This window comes from Panulirus ornatus, chromosome 39 (genome assembly GCF_036320965.1).
Source record: "Panulirus ornatus isolate Po-2019 chromosome 39, ASM3632096v1, whole genome shotgun sequence".
NCBI lineage: Eukaryota > Metazoa > Arthropoda > Malacostraca > Decapoda > Palinuridae > Panulirus > Panulirus ornatus.
In genome coordinates, this window is record NC_092262.1 from 10,141,066 (window position 1) to 10,168,926 (window position 27,861).

General features: G+C 40.3%; 1 protein-coding gene across 1 annotated transcript in view; it reads right to left on the reverse strand.

Annotated features, from left to right (window-relative positions):
• Positions 1-27,861, reverse strand: part of LOC139761113 (uncharacterized) — a 68,384-nt gene that overhangs the window by 31,636 nt on the left and 8,887 nt on the right. Inside the window, exons 4-7 of the mRNA XM_071685034.1 lie at positions 17,873-18,137; positions 12,488-12,612; positions 11,141-11,227; positions 3,371-3,476 (exon numbers count right to left, since the gene is read on the reverse strand). Coding sequence (XP_071541135.1) covers positions 3,371-3,476; positions 11,141-11,227; positions 12,488-12,612; positions 17,873-18,137 — 583 coding nt within the window. The remainder of the gene's footprint in view (positions 1-3,370; positions 3,477-11,140; positions 11,228-12,487; positions 12,613-17,872; positions 18,138-27,861) is intronic.

Genomic DNA, 27,861 nt, shown 5'->3' on the forward strand with positions numbered 1-27,861 from the left:
TACTAGATACCCTTACTCAGGATTGGCTAATTTGGTGAAAAAAAGTATCATTCCTTATCTACACATGCTCAACTCTCTATTCATTAAAAAAATGGTTTTGATAATTTTTGGCACTTAACATATAGCAAAAAAGTTAAAAATTGCACGTTTATCAAACTTCCATACACAGGATAATCCTGTCTGGTAAATACTGTGTTTTTCCTAAATTAGGCATGGTAAAGTCTTGATTCCCAGAAAATGAAATAATTCATTTAAGCACCTTATCATGAATAAAAAAAACAATTATATTTTGCTGTTTTTGTGCAATGGGGAAGGACCAAAAATCAATTATACACCAAGAGGGTTGAAAACTAAATATACAAAAACATTCAAAGGCTCTCTATTCATAAAGCATCTAATAATGATGTCAAAGCAATGTGAACTAAATGCATATTCCACACGCACAAACAAAATACATTCTACATTCAGATTCAAGTCCCACCCTATGGCAGTTTGCTTGTAAACTAAAATGTCTAATACTACATGTGCTCTCACCACACTTACCTCACATGTACCTGTTGTTTTGTATGCATTTACAGAGAATATCATTGTGAAAGGATGTTACAAATCTCAAAAGTATCAAGTGTGGATGAGACACTTACTTTGGACAAGAATGACTGCCCGAACATTCATAAGCACGGAAGAAAATTTCTGCTCCAAGGTTTAAGGCCACCAAAGATTGCCTAATTTTTCTACTTGAGTGAATACAGGAGATTCTAAGCAAAAGCTAGCTTTTACTGGTATTTCATTAAGAAAATCCCAGGCCTATGAAGGAAGCAAATATTATATTTCCTGTGGCAACAGTTGCTGACTGATAATTCAAGGGGTGACTGAGAAAATTGCAGCATTCCATCCTACTTCAACAACAACTCAAGCCCATCACCTTTTCAAGCAAGATCCATTAAACTACACTGGTATTACCTGTGGTATGGCAACAATTCCTGAATCAGAGAATTCAGGTGATACAAACAAGCCTAATGCACCTCTCTCTACCTCCTCATGACCCCTCACTACACCCCATCCACTACAGTGGCACCTTAAGCCTTCAACATCATCTCTTTCAATGAGCATCCATCAAATCATGCCAGCATTGCATGTAATGTGGTAACAGCAACTGAATCATATATTCAAGGGATAAAGTACACAAGCATAGTCCTCAGAAACCATCCTACTCCAGCAAAACCTTAATCTCTCATTATGAGCTCTTTCAGTAGCTTTCATTATACTGTATATGGTCAAAATTAAGTCATGACAGAGTGTTGTATAGTGACAGTAAGCTAAGCTGTTTCAAGGATTTTTTCATTTGTTTGCCATATCCTATGTTAATGAGGTAGTGTGCCAAGAACTGACAAACAAAGGCTTCATTTGTTCACATCCATTCTCTATGGGCTCCTATCCACAGCTTCAGGTATATTCCATACATAAAAGTGTATGGATGGGGTTGTTAGGGAGGTGAATGCAAGAATTTTGGAGAGAGGGGCAAATATGCAGTCTGTTGTGGATGAGAGGGCTAGGGAAATGAGTCAGTTGTTGTTCGCTGATGATACAGTGCTGGTGGTTGATTGGGTAAGAAACTGCAGAAGTTGGTGATTGGGTTTGGTAAAGTGTGTGAAAGAAGAAAGCTGAGAGTAAATGTGAATAAGAGCAAGGTTATACGGTTCAGTAGGATTGAGGGACAAGTAAATTGGGAGGTAAGTTTGAATGGAGAAAAACTGGAGGAAGTGAAGTGTTTTAGATATCTGGGAGTGGACTTAGCAGTGGATGGAACCATGGAAGTGGAAGTGAATCACAGGGTGGGGGAGGGGACAAAGGTTCTGAGAGCATTGAAGAATGTGTGGAAGGCGAGAACGTTATCTGGGAGAGCAAAAATGGGTATGTTTGAAGGAATAGTGGTTCCAACAATGTTATATGGTTGCGAGGCATGGGCTATAGATAGGTTTGTGCAGAGGAGGGAGGATGTGTTGGAAATAGAATATTTGAGGACAATATGTGGTGTGAGGTGGTTTGATCGAGTAAGTAATGAAAGGGTAAGAGAGACGTGTGGTAATAAAAAGAGTGTGGTTGAGAGAGCAGAAGAGGGTGTATTGAAATGATCTGGTCACATGGAGAGAATGAGTGAGGAAAGATTGACAAAGAGGATATATGTATCAGAGGTGGAGGGAGCGAGAAGTGGGAGACCAAATTGGAGATGGAAGGATGGAGTGAAGAAGATTTTGAGCAACCTGGGCCTAAACAAACAGGAGGGTGTAAGGCATGCAAAGAATAGAGTGAATTGGAACGATGTGGTATACTGGGGTTGACTTCCTGTCAATGAATTGAACCAAGGAATGTGAAGCATCTCGGATAAACTATGAAAAGTTTTGTGGGGCCTGGATGTGGAAAGGGAGCTGTGGTTTTGGTGCATTATACAAGACAGCTAGAGACTGAGTGTGAACGAATATGTCCTTTGTTTTCTTTTCCTAGCACTACCTCATGCACACGTGGGGGGAGGGGGGGTCCCATTTCATGTGTGGCAGGGTGGTGACAGGAATGGATGAAGGCAGCAAGAATGAATATGTACATGTGTATATATGTATATGTCTGTGTATGTATATGTATGTTGAAATGTATAGGTATGTATATGTGCATGGGTGGGAGTTTATGTATATACATGTGTGTGGATGGGTTGGGCTATTTTTCGTCTCTTTCTTTGCGCTACCTCGCTAACACGGGAGACAGCAACTAAATATAAAAGAAAAATTAAAGTTGGTCTAGGAAAATGTCTGCTCAAGAACATAATTCCTTTTATAAACAGAGGTATCAATTGCTCATATAATGATGGATTGCTATAGTATCATGTCTCTAAGAACATAACCCCATCCGTATGTTACTGTTCCTTTCATAGTCATGCTAATTCCTATGTATTATTCTGTAGTCTTATAAAGAAAAAACATTTAAACAGTAGCATAGAGGGATAGTTACCCCAAGCACTGCAAAGTTAACCAGTTTACAAAAATAATTTTCTGTATTATCTCTTTCTTTTTCATATTTCACTAATACTCCACTATATATCAAGCTACTCTACACTCCCTGATATTTCTGCAGAAAAGATTTGCATTCTGATATGAACAACTAGTAACAATGCTAAATGCTCTGTTGAAACACTCTTCATACACATTTTTCCAGCAAATGCTAATACAAGTGTTGCTGACACTCAATGATTTATGCGTGAAGTGAGTTTGTGTATCAAATGTTAGGAGTAATTTTGTGTCAAGCAGCAAATGCAGGAAATGGCATACCAGGTTAAAAAATATGAAGAAATGGTAAATTTTTCAATCTGGCACACACTTACTTTTCTGGAGAAGGTGCAATACATTCCTCTTCCTCTTCTGCTTGTGATATCTGAAGGATAGGCATAGTGGTTGCTGGGGTCAGAGTCAAAGCTCCAGCACCTTCATCTGAAGAAAGTTAAGCTATGTATACATAAAACACAAAAATTGTAACCTTTTCTGAATCAACCATAAGATACTCATTTAATCATTATCATCATGACTATTTCCTGTACATAAATATAACTCCCTTGTTCACTCTACTTTCATATGCCATTTTCTGTAAAAAAAAGGCAAATACAAGTTTCTATACACTTTATATATCATACATGCAGGCAGATGACTCACAGCTCATCCAGCTGCCCATCCCTGCTCTAGTTGGTAGATAAATGGATAGGTTGGAATAAAGCACCACACATGAAACAGATCTAGTCAGCCAACAGCTTGTAACTCAAGTTGAACCAGGGGTGACCATCTCCTGGTACATGGCCCTCACTGACAGGCTTCAAAGCCAAACATAGGTAGATACTTTCTACCTTTATATTTTACTTTTTCCTAAGATGAAATCATGAAAAATACTTTTCAAATTTAATTTACATAAAATATTTTCAGAAATAACTATGATCCATCATAAGAAAAGGCTCATCTGATGTGCCTACAGTGCTCGCTAATGAAGCTGGCATAAGGGGGCTGTAACACAACCATCAAGGATAAACATGAAATAAAACTATGAAAACTACTCTATTGGTTTTCCTTCCCTTTTAGAAATGACCAGGAACTGAATCAGCAAGGTACTGAGGCCATTTAGGGGGCTTCTTTGCCAAATTTCATGGATGGCCACCTCCAGGTAAATTCAGATCTGGTGAATTCTCAGGCTGGTCACTGAAAAACACTGCACAGTCCTTTGGCTAATCAGTTGAGCATCTGATTTTAAGGCTCTCAGCTAATTGATATTCTTCAACTTTGTTCAAGGGAGATGGGGATGGTAAGTGTGCTGGGAAGGAGCAGATGTCATCTGGCACAATACTTTTAAGATACTGGGAAACATTCCTTAATCTATGGCTACCTATCAACAATAGGTGATAGGTAGCCATAAGAGGAAAACACACAGACAATGCAACTAATTCCACAGTGTTAACTGTAAAAACATGCTGATAGAGATGGATGTGATGGTGGTGGTGATCTAGGAATGTAGAAAGGTTAATACATAATACAGTCCTAGAATTTATTTTATTCATTTTGCTTTGTCGCTGTCTCCTGCATTAGCGAGATACTGCAAGGAAACAGATGAAAGAATGGCCCAACCCACCCACATACACATGTATACATATACACATCCACACACACAAATATACATACCTATACATCTCAACGTATACATATACATGTATAAACACACAGACATATACATATATACATGTACATACTTCATACTGTCTGCCTTTATTCATTCCCATCGCCACCCCGCCACACATGAAATAACCACCCCCTCTCCCCGCATGTGCGCGAGGTAGCGCTAGGAAAAGACATCAAAGTGCCACATCCGTTCACACTCAGTCTCTAGCTGTCACGTATAATGCACTAAAACCACAGCTCCCTTTCCACATCCAGGCCCCACAGAACTTTCCATGGTTTACCCCAGACACTTCACATGCCCTGGTTCAATCCACTGACAGCACGTCGACCCCAGCATACCACATCATTCCAATTCACTCTATTCCTTGCACGCCCTTCACCCTCCTACATGTTCAAGCTCCGATCACTCAAAATCTTTTTCAATCCATCTTTCCATCTCAAATTTGGTCTCCCACTTCTCCTTATTCCCTCCACCTCCAACACAATATCCTCATGGTCAATCTTTCCTCATTCATTCTCTCCATGTGACCAAACCATTTCAAAACACCCTCTTCTGCTCTCTCAACCACACTCTTTTTATTACCACACATCTCTCTTACCCTATTATCACTTACTCGATCAAACCACCTCACACCACATACTGTCCTCAAGCATTTCATTTCCAGCACATCCACCCTCCTCCGCACAACCCTATCTATAGCCCATGCCTTGCAGCCATATAACATTGTTCGAACCACTATTCCTTCAAACATACCCATTACTGCTTTCCGAGATAATGTTCTCGACTTCCACACATTCTTCAACGCTCCCAGAACTTTCGCCCCCTCTCCCACCCTATGATTCACTTCCGCTTCCATGCTTCCATCTGCTGCCAAATCCACTCCCAGATAGCTAAAACACTTCACTTCCTCCAGTTTTTCTCCATTCAAACTTACCTCCCAATTGACTTGTCCCTCAACCCTACTGCACATAATAACCTTGCTCATATTCACATTTACTCTCAGCTTTCTTCTTTCACGCACTTTACCAAACTCAGTCACCAGCTTCTGCGGTTTCTCATACGAATCAGCCACCAGCACTGTATCATCAGCGAACAACAACTGACTCACATCCCAGGCTCTCTCATCCACAACAGACTGCATACTTGCCCCTCTTTCCAAAACTCTTGCATTCACCTCCCTAACAACCTCATCCATGAACAAATTAAACAACCATGGTGATATCACACACCCCTGCCGCAAACCAACATTCACTGACAACCAATCACTTCCCTCTTCCTACACGTACACATGCCTTACATCCTCGATAAAAACTTTTCACTGCTTCTAACAACTTGCCCCCACACCATATATTCTTAATATCTTCCACAGAGCATCTCTATCAACTCTATCATATGCCTTCTCCAGATCCATAAATGCTACATACAAATCCATTTGCTTTTCTAAGTATTTCTCACATACATTCTTCAAAGCAAACACCTGATCCACACATCCTCTACCACTTCTGAAACCACACTACTCTTCCCCATTCTGATGCTCTGTACATGCCTTCACCCTCTCAATCAATACCCTTCCATATAATTTCCCAGGAATACTCAACTAACGTTTTTTATTCTTTTTTTATTTTGCTTTGTCGCTGTCTCCCGCATTTGCGAGGTAGCGCAAGGAAACAGATGAAAGAAATGACCCAACCCACCCCCATATGCATGTATATACATACACGTCCACACACGCAAATATACATACCTATACATCTCAATGTACACATATCTATACACACACAGACATATACATATATACACATGTACATAATTCACACTGTCTGCCTTTATTTATTCCCATCGCCACCTCATCACACATGGAATAACATCCCCCTCCCCCCTCATGTGTGCGAGGTAGCACTAGGAAAAGACAACAAAGGCCCCATTTGTTCACATTCAGTCTCTAGCTGTCATGTAATAATGCCCGAAACCACAGCTCCCTTTCCACATCCAGGCCCCACACAACTTTCCATGGTTTACCCCAGACGCTTCACATGCCCTGATTCAATCCATTGACAGCACGTCGACCCCAGTATACAACACAGATCCAATTGACTCTATTCCTTGCCCACCCTTCACCCTCCTGCATGTTCAGGCCCCGATCACTCAAAATCTTTTTCACTCCATCTTTCCACCTCCAATTTGGTCTCCCACTTCTCGTTCCCTCCACCTCTGACACTTATATCCTCTTGGTCAATCTTTCCTCACTCATTCTCTCCATGTACCCAAACCATTTCAAAACACCCTCTTCTGCTCTCTCAACCACGCTCTTTTTATTTCCACACATCTCTCTTACCCTTACATTACTTACTCGATCAAACCACCTCACACCACATATTGTCCTCAAACATCTCATTTCCAGCACATCCACCCTCCTGTGCACAACTCTATCCATAGCCCATTGCTCGCAACCATACAACATCGTTGGAACCACTATTCCTTCAAACATACCCATTTTTGCTTTCCGAGATAATGTTCTCGACTTCCAAACATTCTTCAAGGCTCCCAGGATTTTCGCCCCCTCCCCAACCCTATGATTCACTTCCGCTTCCATGGTTCCATCTGCTGCCAGATCCACTCCCAGATATCTAAAACACTTTACTTCCTCAACAAACTTATACCTCTGTAATTTGAGCACTCACTTTTATCCCCTTTGCCTTTGTACAATGGCACTATGCAAGCATTCCTCCAATCCTCAGGCACCTCACCATGAGTCATACATACATTAAATACCCTTACCAACCAGTCAACAATACAGTCACCCTCTTTTTTAATAAATTCCACTGTAATACCATCCAAACCCACTGCCTTGCCGGCTCTCATCTTCCGCAAAGGTTTTACTACCTCTTCTCTGTTTACCAAATCATTCTCCCTAACCCTCTCACTTTGCACACCACCTCGACCAAAACATCCTATATCTGCCACTCTACCATCAAACACATTCAACAAACCTTCAAAATACTCACTCCATCTCCTTCTCACATCACCATTACTTGTTATCACTTCCCCATTAGCCCCCTTCGCTGAAGTTCCCATTTGTTCCCTTGTCTTATGCACTTTATTTACCTCCTTCCAGAACATCTTTTTATTCTCCCTAAAATTTAATAATACTCTCTCACCCCAACTCTCATTTGCCCTCTTTTTCACCTCTTGCACCTTTCTCTTCACCTCCTGCCTCTTTCTTTTATACATCTCCCACTCATTTGCATTATTTCCCTGCAAAAATCGTCCAAATGCCTCTCTCTTCTCTTTCACTAATAATCTTACTTCTTCATCCCACCACTCACTACCCTTTCTCATCTGCCCACCTCCCACGCTTCTCATGCCACAAGCATCTTTTGCACAAACCATCACTGCTTCCCTAAATACATCCCATTCCTCCCCCACTCCCCTTACCCCCTTTCTTCTAACCTTTTTCCATTCTGTATTCAGTCTTTCCTGGTACTTCCTCACACAAGTCTCCTTCCCAAGCTCACTTACTCTCACCACTCTCTTCACCCCAACATTCTCTCTTCTTTTCTGAAAACCTCTACAAATCTTCACCTTTGCCTCCAAAAGATAATGATCAGACATCCCTCCAGCTGCACCTCTCAGCACCTTAACATCCAAAAGTCTCTCTTTCGCGTGCCTATCAATTAACACGTAATCCAATAATGCTCTCTGGCCATTTCTCCTACTTACACAAGTATACTTATGTATATCTCTCTTTTTAAACCAGATATTCCCAATCACCAGTCCTTTTTCAGCACATAAATCTACAAGCTCTTCACCATTTCCATTTACATCACTGAACACCCCATGTACACCAATTATTCCCTCAACTGCCACATTACTCACCTTTGCATTCAAATCACCCATCACTATAACCCTGTCTCATGCATCAAAACTACTAACACATTCACTCAGCTGCTCCCAAAACACTAGCCTCTCATGATCTTTCTTCTCATGCCCAGGTGCATATGCACCAATAATCACCCATCTCTCTCCATCAACTTTCAGTTTTACCCATATCAATCTAGAGTTTACTTTCTTACACTCTGTTACATACTCCCACCTACTCCTGTTTCAGTCCTAGAAGTCATAAGTATTCCTTGATGTCAACCCAAAAATTTGCTGAAGGGTTCATCAGATTTGCTAGTTTTGGTAAATTCATCACTATACTGACAGCAGTAAGTAGGCATAGAATTTCAATGACTGGGGATCCTATCTCATTTCTTATCAATACTGATTCTATCATGTTTGTGATGAACCATAAAAATACAGGATATATTTTGAAATTAATGAAAAAATAAATACATTATACACAATAACAACCAATCGTGTATACTAGCTGTTTTGAGACGTTCTAGAGTGAAGGACAAATAGTAATGTGGTGCACTCTCCCGGCCCCATACTCCACCATTTTCACTTTCCAACTTCCAACCCCATTCATGGGTTTGGTTGTTTACTTTAATACAATAAATCATTACTGTTAACAACAAAGTGGACTTAAAATCAACAGGAAAACTATCTGCACAATATATCAATACACATTTCTCAAAATATGCTGGAATCAAGACGAGTGACACATCAAGAACCTCTCCAAGACTGGTATATAGGAAGCAAGGGGGAAAGGGGGAAAAAGTGGTGGTGCAGTTTACAAGAAATTTAAAAGAAATTCTAAATAAACTTTTCAGGATAATTTTGGTAAAAAAAAAAAAAGGGCATTTCTATCTCAACTAGATTAAATTTCAAGAAAACAAATCTAAACATATTTTGCACTAATGTGAATGAAATAAGACCACCAGACTTTGAGTGGGAGGACAAGTCACTTGGCCCAACACCTGAAAGTGTTAATCCTCAAACGTCCACAGTTTTTCCCTTCCCTATACATATGAAATTTTTATACTCTTATATATGTTGCTTTTATCCTTTAAGAATGACAGACTAGTAACATAAAAGTAACAATGGCCTTGGAAAACACAATGCTGTCAGATGCTACCAGAGTGGACAGTTATTATTGTATGTCTTAATATGTATTTCTCTACCTTACATATTAACTGAATGAACGTGACATTGCTTTTATTCTTTTACAATAAACAAATGCAATTCATAAAAATAGTTTATCAATAATACTCACATATATTATATAAAAGAAGAAATAAGCAAATGCGGCAATAATGACAAAAACTGTGCAGTTACTTTACCTATCATGTCTGCAATATAAATGAAATGGACTGTCCAATGGAAGCATTCAGCACCCATGTGCACCCTCCTCCCTATTGTTACTCAGAATGTAGCCTGAAAACTGTGACGGGAAAGTTCAATGCGAAAATCTTCATCTGTGGATGTTGATCATGTGGCAAAGATCTGCGTTTGATCTGAAGCACGTATAAATCTTTGTTTACAATACACAGTAAGGAGAAAACCTGGGAAGCAAGAGTGTTTGGTTTCCTTCTACCACAGTTACCTCTGGATAAGTGAGCCTGGTTGGTAACTCTGCATGCATCTATATCCGTAAATGCCTCTAGTCACTATAGGGAGCATGAGGTCCATCACATATAGGTGGGAAAAATCAGGTCTTCAATTACTGAAGGGTTAGTCCATGCAGGGAAACATTTCTTGCAAAAATCATTCTTTTTAAGGTTAAAAAGCAAAAAAACAGACTAAGTGAATCAAAAAGAAGGGTTGCTGCAAGGAACCAAACATTAAAGTCAAGAGTGTATATCCAAAATGGAGGATATATAACCTCAACATAAACTAGATGGGATGAGAGGCCACAGAACCTGTCAAGCCACATCAGTAATCTTACATAACATACAGCTGATTGATAGAACACACAGTGTGGTCTGATATTCCTCCCATGACTGAAAGAACCAATGGTTCCTTTTGTGACCAGAGGCATGTACAGATGCCATCTTTATTTAACATCCAGATATATCTTAGAAAGATCTGTAATCCAAATAAAGTCTTTTTTATACAAGGTCACTTCCCTGGGTAACTGCATGGAATAACCTACTATTCATTCAATGTTAAATTTATGGTACGTAAAGGGATATTTGGGGTTTCTGACATTCTAAAGAGAGATTTTAGCAAGAATCATAACTAGATCTTAATTACTCTTATCAGTTTCATGAAAGGGAGCAAGTATACGGAAAATGCAAATTATTTAGAAAAGAGACAGGAGAATGTGGGAGTTAGTCTTGAAAATATATGCAATATATGGAAACCTAAGACATTCTTACACAAACAGCTTTGTTATACAATTTCATACATGATAAATTCCAAGTAGTCTGGTCTAATGTATCTGAAACTTAACAACCAAAGGTACAGCAGAATCTAAGTTTCTAAAATGAAGACACAGTAGTTCTTAAATCTATATAAAAGCCTGCTAACACAAACTGACTTACTGAATTACCTATTTCATGGTGTTGACGTACAGAAGCTGTTTGGTCCTCCTGGCTTGCAAATAGATCTCTCTGAGAGCTAGTCATTTCTGCAACACCTGAAGATAAGAATATATGAATATTACCCTTAACTAAATAAAATATTGCAAAGGAATACAAAGGAATTCAAACAGCAACAGACCACTGTTACACCGGCAAACTTCCATTCACCTAAATCTTTTTCCACAGCAAGTGATTTACTGAAAAGGGCAGACTTATACTTTGTCTCTTTCATCATCCTAAGATAAAACTTATCAGAGCCCGCCATTTTATTCATTTTCATACCATTTATTGTTGATAGTATGTCTTCAGCTTTTATATCAATTTCTTGCAGAATGTTCTCCTTTCTCATCCATGAAACTAGACTGAGGACATGGGTTGTGTTTTTAACTGTAATACATCAATCAAGCAGCATGAGATGATAAATGTTATGTGGATGAAAAAAAGAAATGTGACAGTAATGTTGGAGGTAAATTGAGAACAAGAATGCCATGAAAAAATGGACAGATGCAGACAGTGAAGAGTTCAGGGTTAAGAATTTTGTATTATGACACCAAAATAACAATATCCAATCACAGCAAAGGACTTTTTCTTAGTGAGTGGAAGTGTGAAAGAAGTTAAACCCATCTGATAAATCAAGATGGCATAAAAGTGAAATTATGGAAAGTTTATGTTAAGTCTGAATGTCCATACTTACCTACACACCAGATCTAAGTTATGTTAGTCTGAATGCCCATACTTACCTACACACCAGATCTAAGTTAGACACATTTAAGTGAAATGAAAGGCTGTATGCATCTGATCCAGTCCATATACATGAGAACAGAAGTAAAAGGTAAAAGACTGACTGATAGATAGAAGAAAAACTGCATTTACAGCATGCCTTACTGTTACTGCAATGTACAGAATAAATAATGGCTCATAAGACAAGTTTTCAGTTAAATCCCATACCCAGCACGACAAAGTATTCAATGAATTTTATAACTTTTATCAAAAGCACAAATGTCAATTTTCACTGCATAACAAAACCCATTGCTTGTGGCTGTTCAGCACTTCGACTAATCACCTGACAAAAGCATAGTCACAATCCTGAATGTCTCACCAACCAGCTCAAGCCAGCCTGGCCAGCCATGGGCATCTATCATGAAATTTCTAGCATTAACAGGTGAAGAAAGTGTTCAAGCACTTAAAGAAGATGCATCACTGCTGAAAAAACATATATCTTATTTTTCCAGTGCCACATGTAAAGCAAAATTCTCAAAAATTTCATAAAAATCAAATAACGTTCTTGCAAAACATTCATGATGTATACAACTTACATGCCTCAACATTCTTTCCAGTTGTCTTATCTTCAAGAGATTCTGCTTTGGTCACAGTGCTCACTGTAGAACACTTGCTGGCTGGTACACCCATCTGCTTGTGACTTGGTGCTGCACTATACAGCCTGAGTTAAGAACCAGAGTTGATTTAACATGCAACAGTCTCTTTATATTAACAAAACTGAAATATACACTTCACATAATTCTTAAACTACCATAATGAACATGGTAAAGGAGAAAAAATCAATTAGACAATCAGCAATTGGAATAATTACAGAAATTATAAGTGGACACAGAAAGTCAAGCAGCATTTGACTACTTAGTTTACCATTATGAGCAGTTTACAATCAGCAATTGGAATAATTACAGAAATTAAAAGTGGACACAGAAAGTCAAGCAGCATTTGACTACTTAATTTACCATTATGAGCAGTTTTGTGTTTTTTTATCAAATTATCTGACTAACCCACCTTTGTGATGAAGCTTCAAGCACAAAACTACAATGAACCCACATGAATGCACACACCATTCTCTAACTGTCATATACACAAGTCCTATAGGACAATATTGTAGGTTACAATGACATGTATGTACCATGTGGGAAGTGAGTTAGTTGTTGTTCGCTGATGATACAGCGCTGGTGGCTGATTCATGTGAGAAACTGCAGAAGCTGGTGACTGAGTTTGGTAAAGTGTGTGAAAGAAGAAAGTTAAGAGTAAATGTGAATAAGAGCAAGGTTATTAGGTACAGTAGGGTTGAGGGTCAAGTCAACTGGGAGGTAAGTTTGAATGGAGAAAAACTGGAGGAAGTAAAGTGCTTTAGATATCTGGGAGTGGATCTGGCAGCGGATTGAACCATGGAAGCGGAAGTGAATCACAGGGTTGGGGAGGGGGCGAAAATCCTGGGAGCCGTGAAGAATGTGTTGAAGTCGAGAACATTATCTCGGAAAGCAAAAATGGGTATGTTTGAAGGAATAGTGGTTCCAACAGTGTTGTATGGTTGCGAGGCGTGGGCTATGGATAGAGTTGTGCGCAGGAGGGTGGATGTGCTGGAAATGAGATGTTTGAGGACAATGTGTGGTGTGAGATGGTTTGATCGAGTAAGTAACGTAAGGGTAAGAGAGATGTGTGGAAATAAAAAGAGCGTGGTTGAGAGAGCAGAAGAGGGTGTTTTGAAATGGTTTGGGCACATGGAGAGAATGAGTGAGGAAAGATTGACCAAGAGGATATATGTGTCGGAGGTGGAGGGAACGAGGAGAAGTGGGAGACCAAATTGGAGGTGGAAAGATGGAGTGAAAAAGATTTTGAGTGATCGGGGCCTGAACATGCAGGAGGGTGAAAGGAGGGCAAGGAATAGAGTGAATTGGATCGATGTGGTATACCGGGGTTGACGTGCTGTCAGTGGATTGAATCAGGGCATGTGAAGCATCTGGGGTAAACCATGGAAAGCTGTGTAGGTATGTATATTTGCGTGTGTGGACGCGTATGTATATACATGTGTATGGGGGTGGGTTGGGCCATTTCTTTTGTCTGTTTCCTTGCGCTACCTCGCAATCGCGGGAGACAGCGAAAAAAAAAAAAAAATATATCCCTGGGGATAGGGGAGAAAGAATACTTCCCACGTATTCCCTGCGTATCGTAGAAGGCGACTAAAAGGGAAGGGAGTGGGGGGCTGGAAATCCTCCCCTCTCGTTCTTTTTTTTTAATTTTCCAAAAGAAGGAACAGAGAGGGGGGGCCAGGTGAGGACATTCCCTCAAAGGCCCAGTCCTCCGTTCTTGACGCTACCTCGCTATTGCGGGAAATGGCGAATAGCATGAAAAAAAAAATATATAGCAAAATGAATTAATAAATTCTTATTTTCTTTATTTTGCTTTGTCGCTGTCTCCCGCGTTTGCGAGGTAGCGCAAGGAAACAGACGAAAGAAATGGCCCAACCCATCCCCATACACAATGTATATATATACACGTCCACACACGCAAATATACATACCTATACATCTTAATGTACACATAAATATACACACACAGACACATACATATATACCCATGCACACAATTCACACTGTCTGCCTTTATTCATTCCCATCGCCACCTCGCCACACATGGAATACCATCCCCCTCCCCCCTCATGTGTGCGAGGTAGCACTAGGAAAAGACAACAAAGGCCCCATTCGTTCACACTCAGTCTCTAGCTGTCATGCAATAATGCCCGAAACCACAGCTCCCTTTCCACATCCAGGCCCCACACAACTTTCCATGGTTTACCCCAGACGCTTCACATGCCCTGATTCAATCCACTGACAGCATGTCAACCCCGGTATACCACATCGATCCAATTCACTCTATTCCTTGCTCTCCTTTCACCCTCCTGCATGTTCAGGCCCCGATCACACAAAATCTTTTTCACTCCATCTTTCCACCTCCAATTTGGTCTCCCACTTGGGGTGAAGAGAGTGGTGAGAGTAAGTGAGCTTGGGAAGAGACTTGTGTGAGGAAGTACCAGGAGAGACTGATTACAGAATGGAAAAAGGTGAGAACAAAGGACGTAAGGGGAGTGGGGGAGGAATGGGATGCATTTACGGAAGCAGTGATGGCTTGTGCAAAAGATGCTTGTGGCATGAGAAGCGTGGGAGGTGGGCAGATTAAAAAGGGTAGTGAGTGGTGGAATAAAGAAGCAGGATTATTAGTGAAACAGAGGAGAGACGCATTTGGACGATTTTTGCAGGTAAATAATGCAAATGACTGGGAGATGTATAAAAGAAAGAGGCAGGAGGTCAAGAGAAAGATGCAAGAGGTGAAAAAGAGGGCAAATGAGAGTTGGGGTGAGAGAGTATCATTAAATTTTAGCGAGAATAAAAAGATGTTTTCGAAGGAGGTAAATAAAATGCGTAAGACCCGGGAACAAATGGGAACATCAGTGAAGGGGCAAATGGGGAGGTGATAACAAGTATTGGTGATGTGAGAAGGAGATGGAGTGAGTATTTTGAAGGTTTGATAAATGTGTTTGATGACAGAGTGGCAGATATAGGGTGTTTTGGTCGAGGTGGTTTGCAAAGTGAGAGGGTTACAGAGAATGATTTGGTAAACAGAGAAGAAGTAGTAAGAGCTTTGCAGAAGATGAAAGCCGGCAAGGCAGCAAGTCTGGATGGTATTGCAGTGGAATATATTAAAAAAGAGGTTGACTGTATTGTGAACTGGTTGGTAAGGTTATCTAATGTATGTATGACTCATGGTGAAGTGCCTGAGGACTGGTGGAAAGCTTGCATAGTGCCATTGTACAAAGGCAAAGGGGATAAAAGTGAGTGCTCAAATTACAGAGGTATAAGTTTGTTGAGTATTCCTGTGAAATTATATGGGAGGGTATTGATTGAGAGGGTGAAGGCATGTACAGAGCATCAGATTGGGAAGAGCAGTGTGGTTTCAGAAGTGGTAGAGGATGTGTGGATCAGGTGTTTGCTTTGAAGAATGTATGTGAGAAATACTTAGAAAAGCAAATGGATTTGTATGTAGCATTTATGGATCTGGAGAAGGCATATGATAGAGTTGATAGAGATGCTCTGTGGAAGGTATTAAAAATATATGGTGTGGGAGGTAAGTTGTTAGAAGCAGTGAAAAGTTTTTATCGAGGATGTAAGGCATGTGTACGTGTAGGAAGAGAGGAAAAGGGTTGGTTCTCTGTGAATGTTGGTTTGCGGCAGGGGTGCGTGGTGTCTCCATGGTTGTTTAATTTGTTTATGGATGAGGTTGTTAGGGAGGTGAATGCAAGAGTTTTGAAAAGAGGGGCAAGTATGCAGTCTTTTGTGGATGAGAGATCTTGGGAAGTGAGTCAGTTGTTGTTTGCTGATGATACAGCGCTGGTGGATGATTCGTGTGAGAAACTGCAGAAGCTGGTGACTGAGTTTAGTAAAGAGTGTGAAAGAAGAAAGCTGAGAGTAAATGTGAATAAGAGCAAAGTTATTAGGTACAGTAGGGTTGAGAGACAGGTCAATTGGGAGGTAAGTTTGAATGGAGAAAAACTGGAGGAAGTGAAGTGTTTTATATATCTGGGAGTGGATTTGGCAGCGGATGGAACCATGGAAGTGGAAGTGAATCATAGGGTGGGGGAGGGGACAAAAGTTCTGAGAGCGATGAAAAATGTGTGGAAGGCGAGAATGTTATCTTGGAAAGCAAAAATGGGTATGTTTGAAGAAATAGTGGTTCCAACAATGTTATATGGTTGCGAGGCGTGGGCTACAGATAGAGTTGTGCGGAGAAGGGTAGATGTGCTGGAAATAGGATGACTGAGAACAATATGTAGTGTGAGGTGGTTTGATCGAGTAAGTAATGAAAGGGTGAGAGAGATGTGTGGTAATAAAAAGAGTGTGTTTGAGAGAGCAGAAGAGGGTGTTTTCAAATGGTTTGGTCACATGGAGAGAATGAGTGAAGAAAGACTGACAAAGAGGATATGTGTCAGAGGTGGAGGGAACGAGAAGTGGGAGACCAAATTGGAGGCGGAAAGATGGAGTGAAAAAGATTTTGAGTAATCGGGGCCTGAACATGCAGGAGGGTGAAAGGCATGCAAGGAATAGAGTGAATTGGAACGATGTGGTATACTGGGGTCAACGTGCTGTCAATGGACTGAACCAGGGAATGTGAAGCACCTGGGGTAAACCATGGAAAGTTTTGTGGGGCCTGGATGTGGAAAGGGAGCTGTGGTTTCAGTGCATTATACATGACAGCTAGAGACTGAGTATGAACGAATGTGGCCTTTGTTGTCTTATCCTAACGCTACCTCATGCACATGCGGTGGGAGGGGTTTTCATTTCATGTGTGGCGGGGTAGTGACAGGAATCTATAAAGGGAGACAGTGTGAACTGTGTACATGTGTATATATGTATATGTCTGTGTGTGTATATTTTCTGTTTTTCTTTCATACTATTCGCCATCTCCCGCATTAGCGAGGTTGCGTTAAGAACAGAGGACTGGACCTTTGAGGGAATATCCTCACCTGGCCTCCTTCTCTGTCCCTTCTTTCGGAAAATTAAAAAAAAACGAGAGGGGAGGATTTCCAGCCCCCAGCTCCCTTCCCTTTTGGTCGCCTTCTACGACATGCAGGGAATACGTGAGAAGTATTCTTTCTCCCTTATCCCCAGGGATAAACGAATGTTGAGATGTATAGGTATGTATATGTGCATGTGTGGACGTGTATGTGTATACATGTGTATATGGGTGGGTTGGGCAATTCTTTCATCTGTTTCCTTGTGCTACCTTGCTAATGCGGGAGACAGTGACAAAGTATAATAAATATAAAAATACTTACTATGTATAATAATAATATGGTTATAAATGTTCAATACAAAAATTGGGGTCTAGCATAGAAATCTTTAATCTCATATACAAACACATACCCTTCACTAGAATCACTTGAAGGTTCATGACTACTTTCTTCATCATCACATTGGCTTTGTTTCCTTTCCTTTCCACAACCATTGCTATTACCATCACCACCATCCTCCCCATCTTTTTCTCCATCACTGCTTTCCCTTTCTCCTCCTCCTCCTTCATCAGTTACATTTTCTCCTTCTCTTATGCCTTCAGTCTTTCTTTCTCTGCTTTTGGTAGATTTATCTCCATTACCACTCTCACTGGCACCTCTGCTGACACAAGTCTCACCTGTAAATAGTAGAGTATTAGTTCACAATTCCTTGATTTATCTAAACAATAATTCATTTCCTGTATTCACAAATGAGAAAGCCTGCATAGCCTTCATAAGTACTGCTATTTTCATCTCCACACAATCATGCCATAATAGAAAAAAATTTAAACAGTAAAATCACTTGCTGAAGAAGGCTTTAAAGTTATTTGACTTTTGTCAAAATAAAAGTAAAATTGCCTCCTGCTTCAAGTGTAAGAAATACAAATACATCAAAAAAATTATGAATGCCAAAACAATTGTAACAAACAGGAGAAAAAGGAGGGAAAAGTAGAAAGACAAGAAAACTTTCGAAACATTTTTTGGAGCAAAAGTTCAAATCAGCTAAACACCATGTTAGAGACCATTAAATTGCTACAAATGACTAGTCATGTTGCAATAGTTAGCTCTCCACACACTATGGAAATAAAATATTTCACTACAAAGGGCTACAAGATGGCAAACCTCTATTTCAGACCACTCTGCCAAAGAAGAATCAAAATATTGCTCCAAAACAGGGAAACAAACTGGATGCAGTGGGTGAATAAAAGTCAATGTTTCAAAAGGTTTTCTTAGTCTGCTTACAAGGTGAACATACAAAGCTACATCTACTTGCAAATCATTCAATACACAAGAGCTGTAGCCATCCACTCATAGTCTAAACTTGAGAGATCCTGCCCTTTCAAAAATTTAGTTAAGCAAATTACATTGAATCACAAAAGTAACTAAGAAAATGAAAAACACTTCCTAGTAAAACAAATGCATTCTCAATCCCAGCACAGTTAAAACACATCATTCATGAGTGCTAAACTTTGAAGCTCTTTTGGTATTTTACATGATCAAACTTCCAGTGAGGTATCTGCATTCATTTTTCTTGTACACCAGAGTAAAAGCTTTAAAAAATTAGAAAAATATCTTAAGTATGTTCTTATGATGAACTACAGCATTATATTTTGATTTAAAGGATAGAAAACTGAACATAATCAGTATTTTATTGAACTATTTGTAGTCTGTGAAGGAGTTTTACACTCGTGGGTCCCCATCTCTTGAACATTCTCTATCAAACAACTTTTTAAATCTATTTATAAACATTTACAAGAGCAGTGTTCTTTTTAACCTACGCGAGGTTTATGAAGTGCTCCATAAGTATTTTCAGGCATAAAGAGTTTTAAAGTATTTCTGTATAGTTTTTGTCACAGACAAAGATGATTAATTATGGGTTTTTCAGTAATAATTATCATCTTGTAAGAGTGACACAGCAGCAAACATTATTACATACTATGAAGATGCAGATTTCGTACAGGCATCCCTGACATCCCCTCACATACCAATCAGAATATGGAAAAAGCTTAGGCCTGTAAAGTCTGGAGACAATGTGTAGGATGCCACAACAAATATTACTGGCTATGGGTGAGGAGAAAAGACGGAGTCTTAATGTGAAAATAGTATAGTTAAGTTTGGTAAAGGAGGGAGACAGGTTGGTTGAAGATGGAGTCTGAATGGATATGACATGGAGGAAGTGAAATGGTTTAGATATCTCACACTGGATTAGCCATAGAGTGAGATAGAATACCTATGGTCTTGGTTGCAATAAGGAGCATAAGGAAAGAGTGGTCAATATCTGTGGGGGTGAAGATCGATATGTCCGATGGTATACTAATTCCAACATGTGTGTGATGCGGGCTCCATATATAAAAAAAAAAGGTAGATGAGGGCGGATGTGTAGGAAATGAAATGCTTGAGGGAAATTTATTGAGTAAGAAATGACAGGGTAAGAAAGAGGCATGGCAGTAAGAAGAGTACATTTGAGAAAGTCGAACAGGGGGAGCTGAAATGGTCTGAACATATGGAAGTGATGGGGGTGTAGGGGCTGCCTAAGACGGTGTATGAGTAAGAAGTGGAAGAACAAAGAGAATGGAGACTGTAGACAAAAATGATGGGTGGAATGAAAGATGCTTTGATTGACTGGGGGCCACTGAAACACTGAGTAAGGTGTGGGGTCTGCATGGGAGAGACAGTAAATTGGAGCCATGAGGCATACAGGAGGAAACATGCTCTCAATGGGCAGAACTAAGGCATAAGATGCAGTAAGGGTAAACCTTCGAAATGTCTGTGGAGCTTGACTAGGGATAGAGGTGATAATTTAAATGAAAGCTATAGAGTAAAGGTGAACAAATGAAGCCATTCTTCATAATTCCTGGAGCTACCTTGTTCTACAAGTAATGGCAAACAGTAAGAAAAAATTATCATTTATAGTCATTTAACCCCAAACTCTCTTCATAGGATTCTGCAGCTTCATGGCTGCAATCAGCAAGGAAGCATCAAGAACAAATCAAGAAATGGCCTCCTTTCCTCACATACACACTCTAGCTGCCATGTAAAATGCACTGAAACCAGAGCCCCCAATCCAAAACCAGGCCCTACAAACCTTTCCACAGTTTCCCTCAGCTGCTTTATATGCCCTGGTTCAGGACATAGAGAGCACATCGCTCAATGTATGCCACATTGCTCCAGTTCACTATATCGTGTGCATTCTTTTCACTTTCTGCATGTTTAGGCTCCAAGCACTCAAAATCTTTTTCACTCCATCATTCTATATCCAATTTGGGCTCCCCCTTTCTCCTCACCCCTCCACTTCCAACGTATATATCCTCTTTGTCAACCTTACCTCACTCATTCTCTCCATATGTCCAAACCATTTCAACACACCCTCTTCAGCTCTTTCAACCATACTCATCTTATTACCACACCTTTCTCTTTCCCTTTTATTACTTGCTTGATCAAACCACCTCATACTACATGCTGCCCTCAAACTTTTAATTTCCAATAAATCTACGCTCCTCTGCACATTCCATGCCTCACATCCTTACGACACTGCTTGGTCTACCATACCTTCAAACATACCAATTTTCACCCTCCCAGATAACCTCTCTTTTTACCATTCCTTTTCAAAGCTCCCATAACCTTCATCCCATCCCCCTCTATGACACTTCCTTTTCCATGGTTCTATTGTATGTCCACTCCCAGGAATCTAAAACACTCTGCTTCCTCCAAATTTTCTGCATTCAAATTCACATCCCAACTAACCTGGCCATCTGTACCGCTACATCCAACAACCTTGTTTCTATTAACATTTACTCTCTACTTCCTCCTTTCACACACACTCTCCTGAACTTGGACATCAGTATACAAATATATTTACCCTAGCTACATGAAAAGTGAAAAGTCACCTTTGGTGAGGCTGTATCATTGTGATTACAGTCCCATCAAAGAATTTCTCACTTCATGGGAGTCTATCACTTCCATTCAGTTGGAAGTGAGTGCAGCCATGGGCAACAGAAGCCTCTCGAAAGGAGTTCTTAGGCAACACCAGGAACCTTTCTAAGAAAGGAGTCCTGGGGCAATAATAAGTAAAATAAATGTATATATATATATTTTTAAAGGGGAAACAGAAGAAGGAGTCATGTGGGGAGTTCTCATCCTCCTTGAAGGATCAGATAGGATTTCTGAACATGTGTGGATGTAACAAGATGAGAAAAAGGATAGATGGGTAGTATGTTTGAGGAAAGGAACCTGGATGTTTTAGCTCTGAGTGAAACAAAGCTCAAGGGGAAAGGGGAAGAGTGGTTTAAGAATGTCTTGGGAGTAAAGTCAGGGGTTGGTGAGAGGAAAAGAGCAAAGGAAGGAGAAGCACTACTCCTGAAACAGGAGTTGTGGGAGTATGTGACAGAGTGTAAGAAGGTAAATTCTAGATTGATGTGGGTAAAACTGAAAGTGGATGGAGAGAGATGGGTAATTATTGGTGAATATGCACCTGGTCATGAGAAGAAAAATCATGAGAAGCAAGAGTTTTGGGAGCAGCTAAAAGAGAGTGTTAGTACCTTTGATGCACGAGACCAGGTTATAGTGATGGGTGATTTGAATGCAAAGGTGAGTAATGTGGCAGTTGAGGGTATAATCATGTACATGGATGGGGTGCTCAGGGTTGTAAATGGAAATGGTGAAGAGCTTATGACTTTATGTGCTGAAAAAGGACTGGTGATTGGGAATAACTGGTTTAAAAAGAGAGATATACATAAATATATGCATGTTGACTGGGGATACCTGGTTCAAAAAGGGAGATGTACATAACTACACGTATGTGAGTAGGAGAGATGGTCACAGGGCATTATTTTATTATTTGTAAATTGATAGGCGTGTAAAAGAGAGACTTTTGAATGTTAACCTGCAGAGAGGGGCAGCTGGAGGGATGTCTGATCACTATCTTTTAGAAGCAAAGGTGAAGATTTGTAGAGGTTTTAAGAAAAGAAGAGAGAATGTTATGGAGAAGAAAGTGGTGAGAGTAAGTGACCTTGGAAAGGAGACCTGTGTGAGGAAGTACCAACAGGGACTGAGTGTAGAATTGCAAAACAAGAGAGCAAATGACGTAAAGGAAGTGGGGGAGGAATGGGATGTATTTGGAGAAACAGTGATCGCTTGTGCAAAAGATGCATGTAGCAAGAGAAAGTTGGGAGATGGGCAGATTAGAAAGGGTAGTGAGTGGTGGAATGAAGTAAGATTGTTAGGGAAAGTGAAGAGAGAAGCATTTGGACGATTTCAGCATAGAAGTAGTGCAAATGACTGGGAGATGTATAAAAGAAAGTGGCAGATCAAGAGAAAGGTGCAAGAGGTGAAAAAATGGGCAAATAAGAGTTGGGGTGAGAGAGTATCATTAAATTTTAAAAAAAATAAAAAGATGTTTTGGAAGGAGGTAAATAACATGCATAAGACAAGAAAACAAATGGGAACATTGGTGAAGGGGGCTAATGGGGAGGCAATAACAAGTAGTGATGAAGTGAAAAAGAGATAGATTGAGTATTTTGAAGGTTTGTTGAATGTGTTTGATGAAAGAGTGGCAGATATAGGGTGTTTTGGTCGGGGTGGTGTGCAAAGTGAGAGCGTCAAGGAGAGTGGTTTGGTAACGAGAAGAGGTAGTGAAAGCTTTGCGAAGATGAAAGCCAGCAAGGCAATGGGTTTGGATGGTATTGAAGTGGAATGTATCATAAAAGGAGGTGAATGTGTTGTTGATTGGTTGGTAAGGATATTCAATGTATGTAGGGTTCATGATGAGGTCCCTGGGATTGACTGAATGCATGCACAGCGCCACTCTACAAAGGCAAAGGGGATAAAGGTAAGTGTTCAAATCACAGAGGTACAAGTTTGTTGAGTATTCCTGGGAAATCATATGGGAGGGTATTGATTGAGAGGGTATATGCATGTACAGAGCATCAGACTGAGGAAGAGCAGTGTGGTTTCAGAACTGGTAGAGGATGTGTGGATCAGATGTTTGCTTTGAAGAATGTATGGGAGAAATACTTAGAAAAACAATTGGATTTTTATGTAGCATTTATCATATGCCTTCTGGAGGAGGCATATGATAGGTTTGATAGAGATGCTTTGTGGAAGGTTTTAAAAGTATTTGGTGTGGGAGATAAGTTGCTAGAAGCAGTGAAAAGTTTTTACCAAGGATGTAAGGCATGTGTACGAGTAGGAAGAGAGGAAAGTGATTGGTTCCCAGTGAATGTCAGATTGCAGCTGGGGTGCGTGATGTCTCCATTGTTGTATAATTTGTTTATGGATGGGGTGGTTAGGAAGGTGAATGTAAAAGTTTTGGAGAGAGAGGCAAGTATGCAGTCTGTTGTGGATGAGAGGGCTTGGGAAGTGAGTCAGTTGTTATTTGCTGATGATACAGTGCTGGTGGCTGATTCGGGTGAGAAAGGGCCCCCGGGGGTTGGGGTGATTTGGTAAATTTTGGTTTAAAAAAAAAAAAAATTAAAAAATTTTTAAAAGGAGGTAAAAAAAGGGTTTTAAAACGGGAAAAAAGGGTTAATAAGGGGGAATTTGGGGGGGGAAAAAATGGGAGGGAAGGGTATAGATTTTGAATTTGGAATGGTTTGAATTTAAAATGGAAAAAAGCGGGGGCAAAGGGGGGAAAAGGGAGGGAGGGAAAGGGTTTTCGGGAAAAGGGGTTAAAACTTTGGGGGAAAGGCAAGGAAGGGGTTATTTTGAATAAGCAAAAAGGGGTAAAGTTTGGAATTGGTTTTTACAATGTTTTTGGGTTTGAAGGCCCCCGGGTTAGGAAAATGCCGGGCCATTGGGAAAAAGGGGAAAAGGGAATGTTTTGAGGACAAATTTGGGGTTTAGGGGGTTTTTGGGAAAAAATAAGGGGGGGTATTTATTTAGAAGGGGGAAATTTAAAAAGAAATGGGAAAAGAGGGAAAAAGGAGGGGGTGGTTGATTTTGGTTTTTGGGAAATGGAGAAAAAAGTGGGGGATAAATGATTGGGAAAAAAAGGGTTTAGGAAATCCCAAAGGGGTGAGGAAACAAAAAAGGGGGGCCAAAAACTGGAAAGGGGGGGGGGGAAAGAGGGGAAAAAGGGTTTTGAAAAAGGGAACAAGGAAATTAGAGGGGGAAAGGGATGAAGAAGAATAAGGGAAATTGGGAAAGAAAAAGGGCAAATTTTTTCTTTTTAGGGAAAAAATTTAAAAGGGGGGAATTGAAATCGGGGGTTTTTGGGGGCCGGATTGGGGGGAAAGAGGTTTGGGGGGGAGTATCATTAAATTTTAAAAAAATTAAAAAAATTTTTGGGGGGGAAAAAAATTGTCGGGCTTTGGGCTTCCTGAAGGGGGAAAGGGGGGTTAAAATTTTTAAAGTTTAGGGGGTGCCCGGAATTTGGGGGAAGGGAGAAAAATGGAATATGGGGTTTTTTTGGGGGGTTTTAAATGGAATTTTTGGGAAAAAATTTGGGAAACAAGGGAAAGGGTTGGAAAATTTGCAAAATTTCCCCACAAAATTTTGGTTGGATTAAAATTATGTGGTAATAAAAAGAACGTGGTTGAGAGAGCAGAAGAGGGGGTGTTGAAATGGTTTGGACACATGGAGAGAATGAGTGAGGAATGAATGATTGACAAAGAGGATATATGAGTCAGAGATGGAGGGAACAAGGAGAAGTGGGAGACCAAACAGGAGGTGGAAGGAAAGAGAAAAAGATTTTGAGCAATCAAGGCCTGAACATGCACGAGGGTGAAAGGCATGCAAGGAAGAGAGTGAATTGGAACGATGTGGTTTACCAGGGTCAATTTGCTGTCAATGGATTTAACCAGGGAATGTGAACCATCTGCAGTATCTGTGGGGCCTGGATGTGGAAAGCGAGCTGTGGTTTCGGTGGAGTACACGATAGCTAGAGACTGAGTGTGAACGAATTTGGCATTTTTTGTCTTTTCTTGGAGCTACCTCGCAGGTAAGCGATGGGGTAATATTTCATGTGTGGCAGGGTGGTGCCAGGAATGGATGAAGGCAGCAAGTATGAATATGTACATGTGTATATATGTATATGTCTATGTAAGTAGATGTAGGTATACATTGAAATGTATGTATATTTGCATGTTCTTCTCTTATTCAATTATTTTGCTTTGTCAAAATATTTGCATGTATGGGTGTATATATATATATATATATATATATATATATATATATATATATATATATATATACAGGAGTGGTGGGAGTATGTGACAGAGTGTAAGAAAGTAAACTCTAGATTAATATGGGTAAAACTGAAAGTGGAAGGAGAGAGATGGGTGATTATTGGTGCATATGCACGTGGCATGAGAAGAAAAATCATTAGAGGCAAGTGTTTTGGTAGCATATGAGTGAGTGTGTTAGTAGTTTTGATGCACGAGACCGGGTTATAGTGATGGGTGATTTGAATGCAAAGGTGAGTAATGTGGCAGTTGAGGGAATAATTGGTGTTCATGAGGAGTTCAGTGTTGTAAATGGAAATGGTGAAGAGCTTGTAGATATATGTGCTGAAATAGGACTGGTGATTGGGAATACCTGTTAATAGAGATATAGATAAGTATACATATGTAAGTAGGAGAGATGGCTAGAGAGCGTTATTGAATTACGTGTTAATTGATAGGCATGCGAGAGAGACTTTTGAATGCTAATGTGCTCAGAGGTGCAACTGGAGGGATGTCTGATCATTATCTTGAGGAGGCGAAGGTGAAGATTTGTAGAGGTTTTCAGAAAAGAAGAGAAAATGTTAGGGTGAAAAGAGTGGTGAGAGTAAGTGAGCTTGGGAAGGAGACTTGTTTGAGGAAGTACCAGGAGAGACTGAGAACAGAATGGAAAAAGGTGAGAACAAAGGATGTAAGGGGAGTGGGGGAGGAATGGGATGTATTTAGGGAAGCAGTGATGGCTTGCACAAAAGATGCTTGTGGCATGAGAAGTGTGGGAGGTGGGCAGATAAGAAACGGTAGTGAGTGGTGGGATGAAGAAGTAAGATTATTGGTGAAAGAGAAGAGAGAGGCATTTGGACGATTTTTGCAGGGAAATAATGCAAATGAGTGGGAGAAGTATAAAAGAAGGAGTGCAGGAGGTCAAGAGAAAGGTGCAAGAGATGAAAAAGAGGGCAAATGAGAGTTGGGGTGAGAGAGTATCATTAAATCTTAGGGAGAGTAAAAAGATGTTTTCGAAGGAGGTAAATAAAGTTCGTAAGACAAGGGAACAAATGGGAACTTCAGTGAAGGGGGCTAATGGGGAGGTGATAACAAGTAGTGGTGATGTGAGAAGGAGATGCAGTGAGTATTTTGAAGGTTTGTTGAATGTGTTTGATGATAGAGTGGCAGATATAGCGTGTTTTGGTCGAGGTGGTGTGCAAAGTGAGAGGGTTAGGGAGAATGATTTGGTAAACAGAGAAGAGGTTGGAAAAGCTTTGCAGAAGATGAAAGCCGGCAAGGCCGCGGGTTTGGATGGTACTGTAGTGGAATTTATTAAAAAAGGGTGGTGACTGTATTGTTGACTGGTTGGTAAGGTTATTTAATGTATGTATGACTCATGGTGAGGTGCCTGAGGATTGGCGGAATGCTTGCATTGTGCAACTGTACAAAGGCAAAGGGGATAAAAGCAAGTGCTCAAATTACAGAGGTATAAGTTTATTGAGTATTCCTGAGAAATTATAAGGGAGGGTATTGATTGAGAGGGTGAAGGCATGTACAGAGCATCAGACTGGGGAAGAGCAGTGTGGTTTCAGAAGTGGTAGAGGATGTGTGGATCAGGTGTTTGCTTTGAAGAATGTATGTGAGAAATACTTAGAAAAGCAAATGGATTTGTATGTAGCAATTATGGATCTGGAGAAGGCATATTATAAGAGTTGATGGAGATGCTCTGTGGAAGGTATTGAGAATATATGGTATGGGAGGCAAGTTGTTAGAAGAAGTGAAAAGCTTTTACTGCAGATGTAAGGCATGTGTATGTGTAGGAGGAGACGAAAGTAATTGGTTCTCAGTGAATGTTGGTTTGCGGCAGGGGTGCATGATGTCTCCATGGTTGTTTAATTTTGTTAGGGAGGTGAATGCAAGAGTTTTGGAAAGAGGGGCAAGTATGCAGTCTGTTGTGGATGAGAGAGCTCGGGAAGTGAGTCAGTTGTTGTTCGCTGATGATACAGTGGTGGTGGCTGATTCGGGTGAGAAACTGCAGAAGCTGGTGACTGAGTTTGGTAAAGTGTGTGAAAAAAGAAAGCTGATAGTAAATGTGAATAAGAGCAAGATTATTAGGTACAGTAGGGTTGAGGGACTAGTTAATTGGGAGGTAAGTTTGAATGGAGAAAAACTGGAGGACGTGAAGTGTTTTAGATATCTGGGAGTGGATTTGGCAGCTGATGGA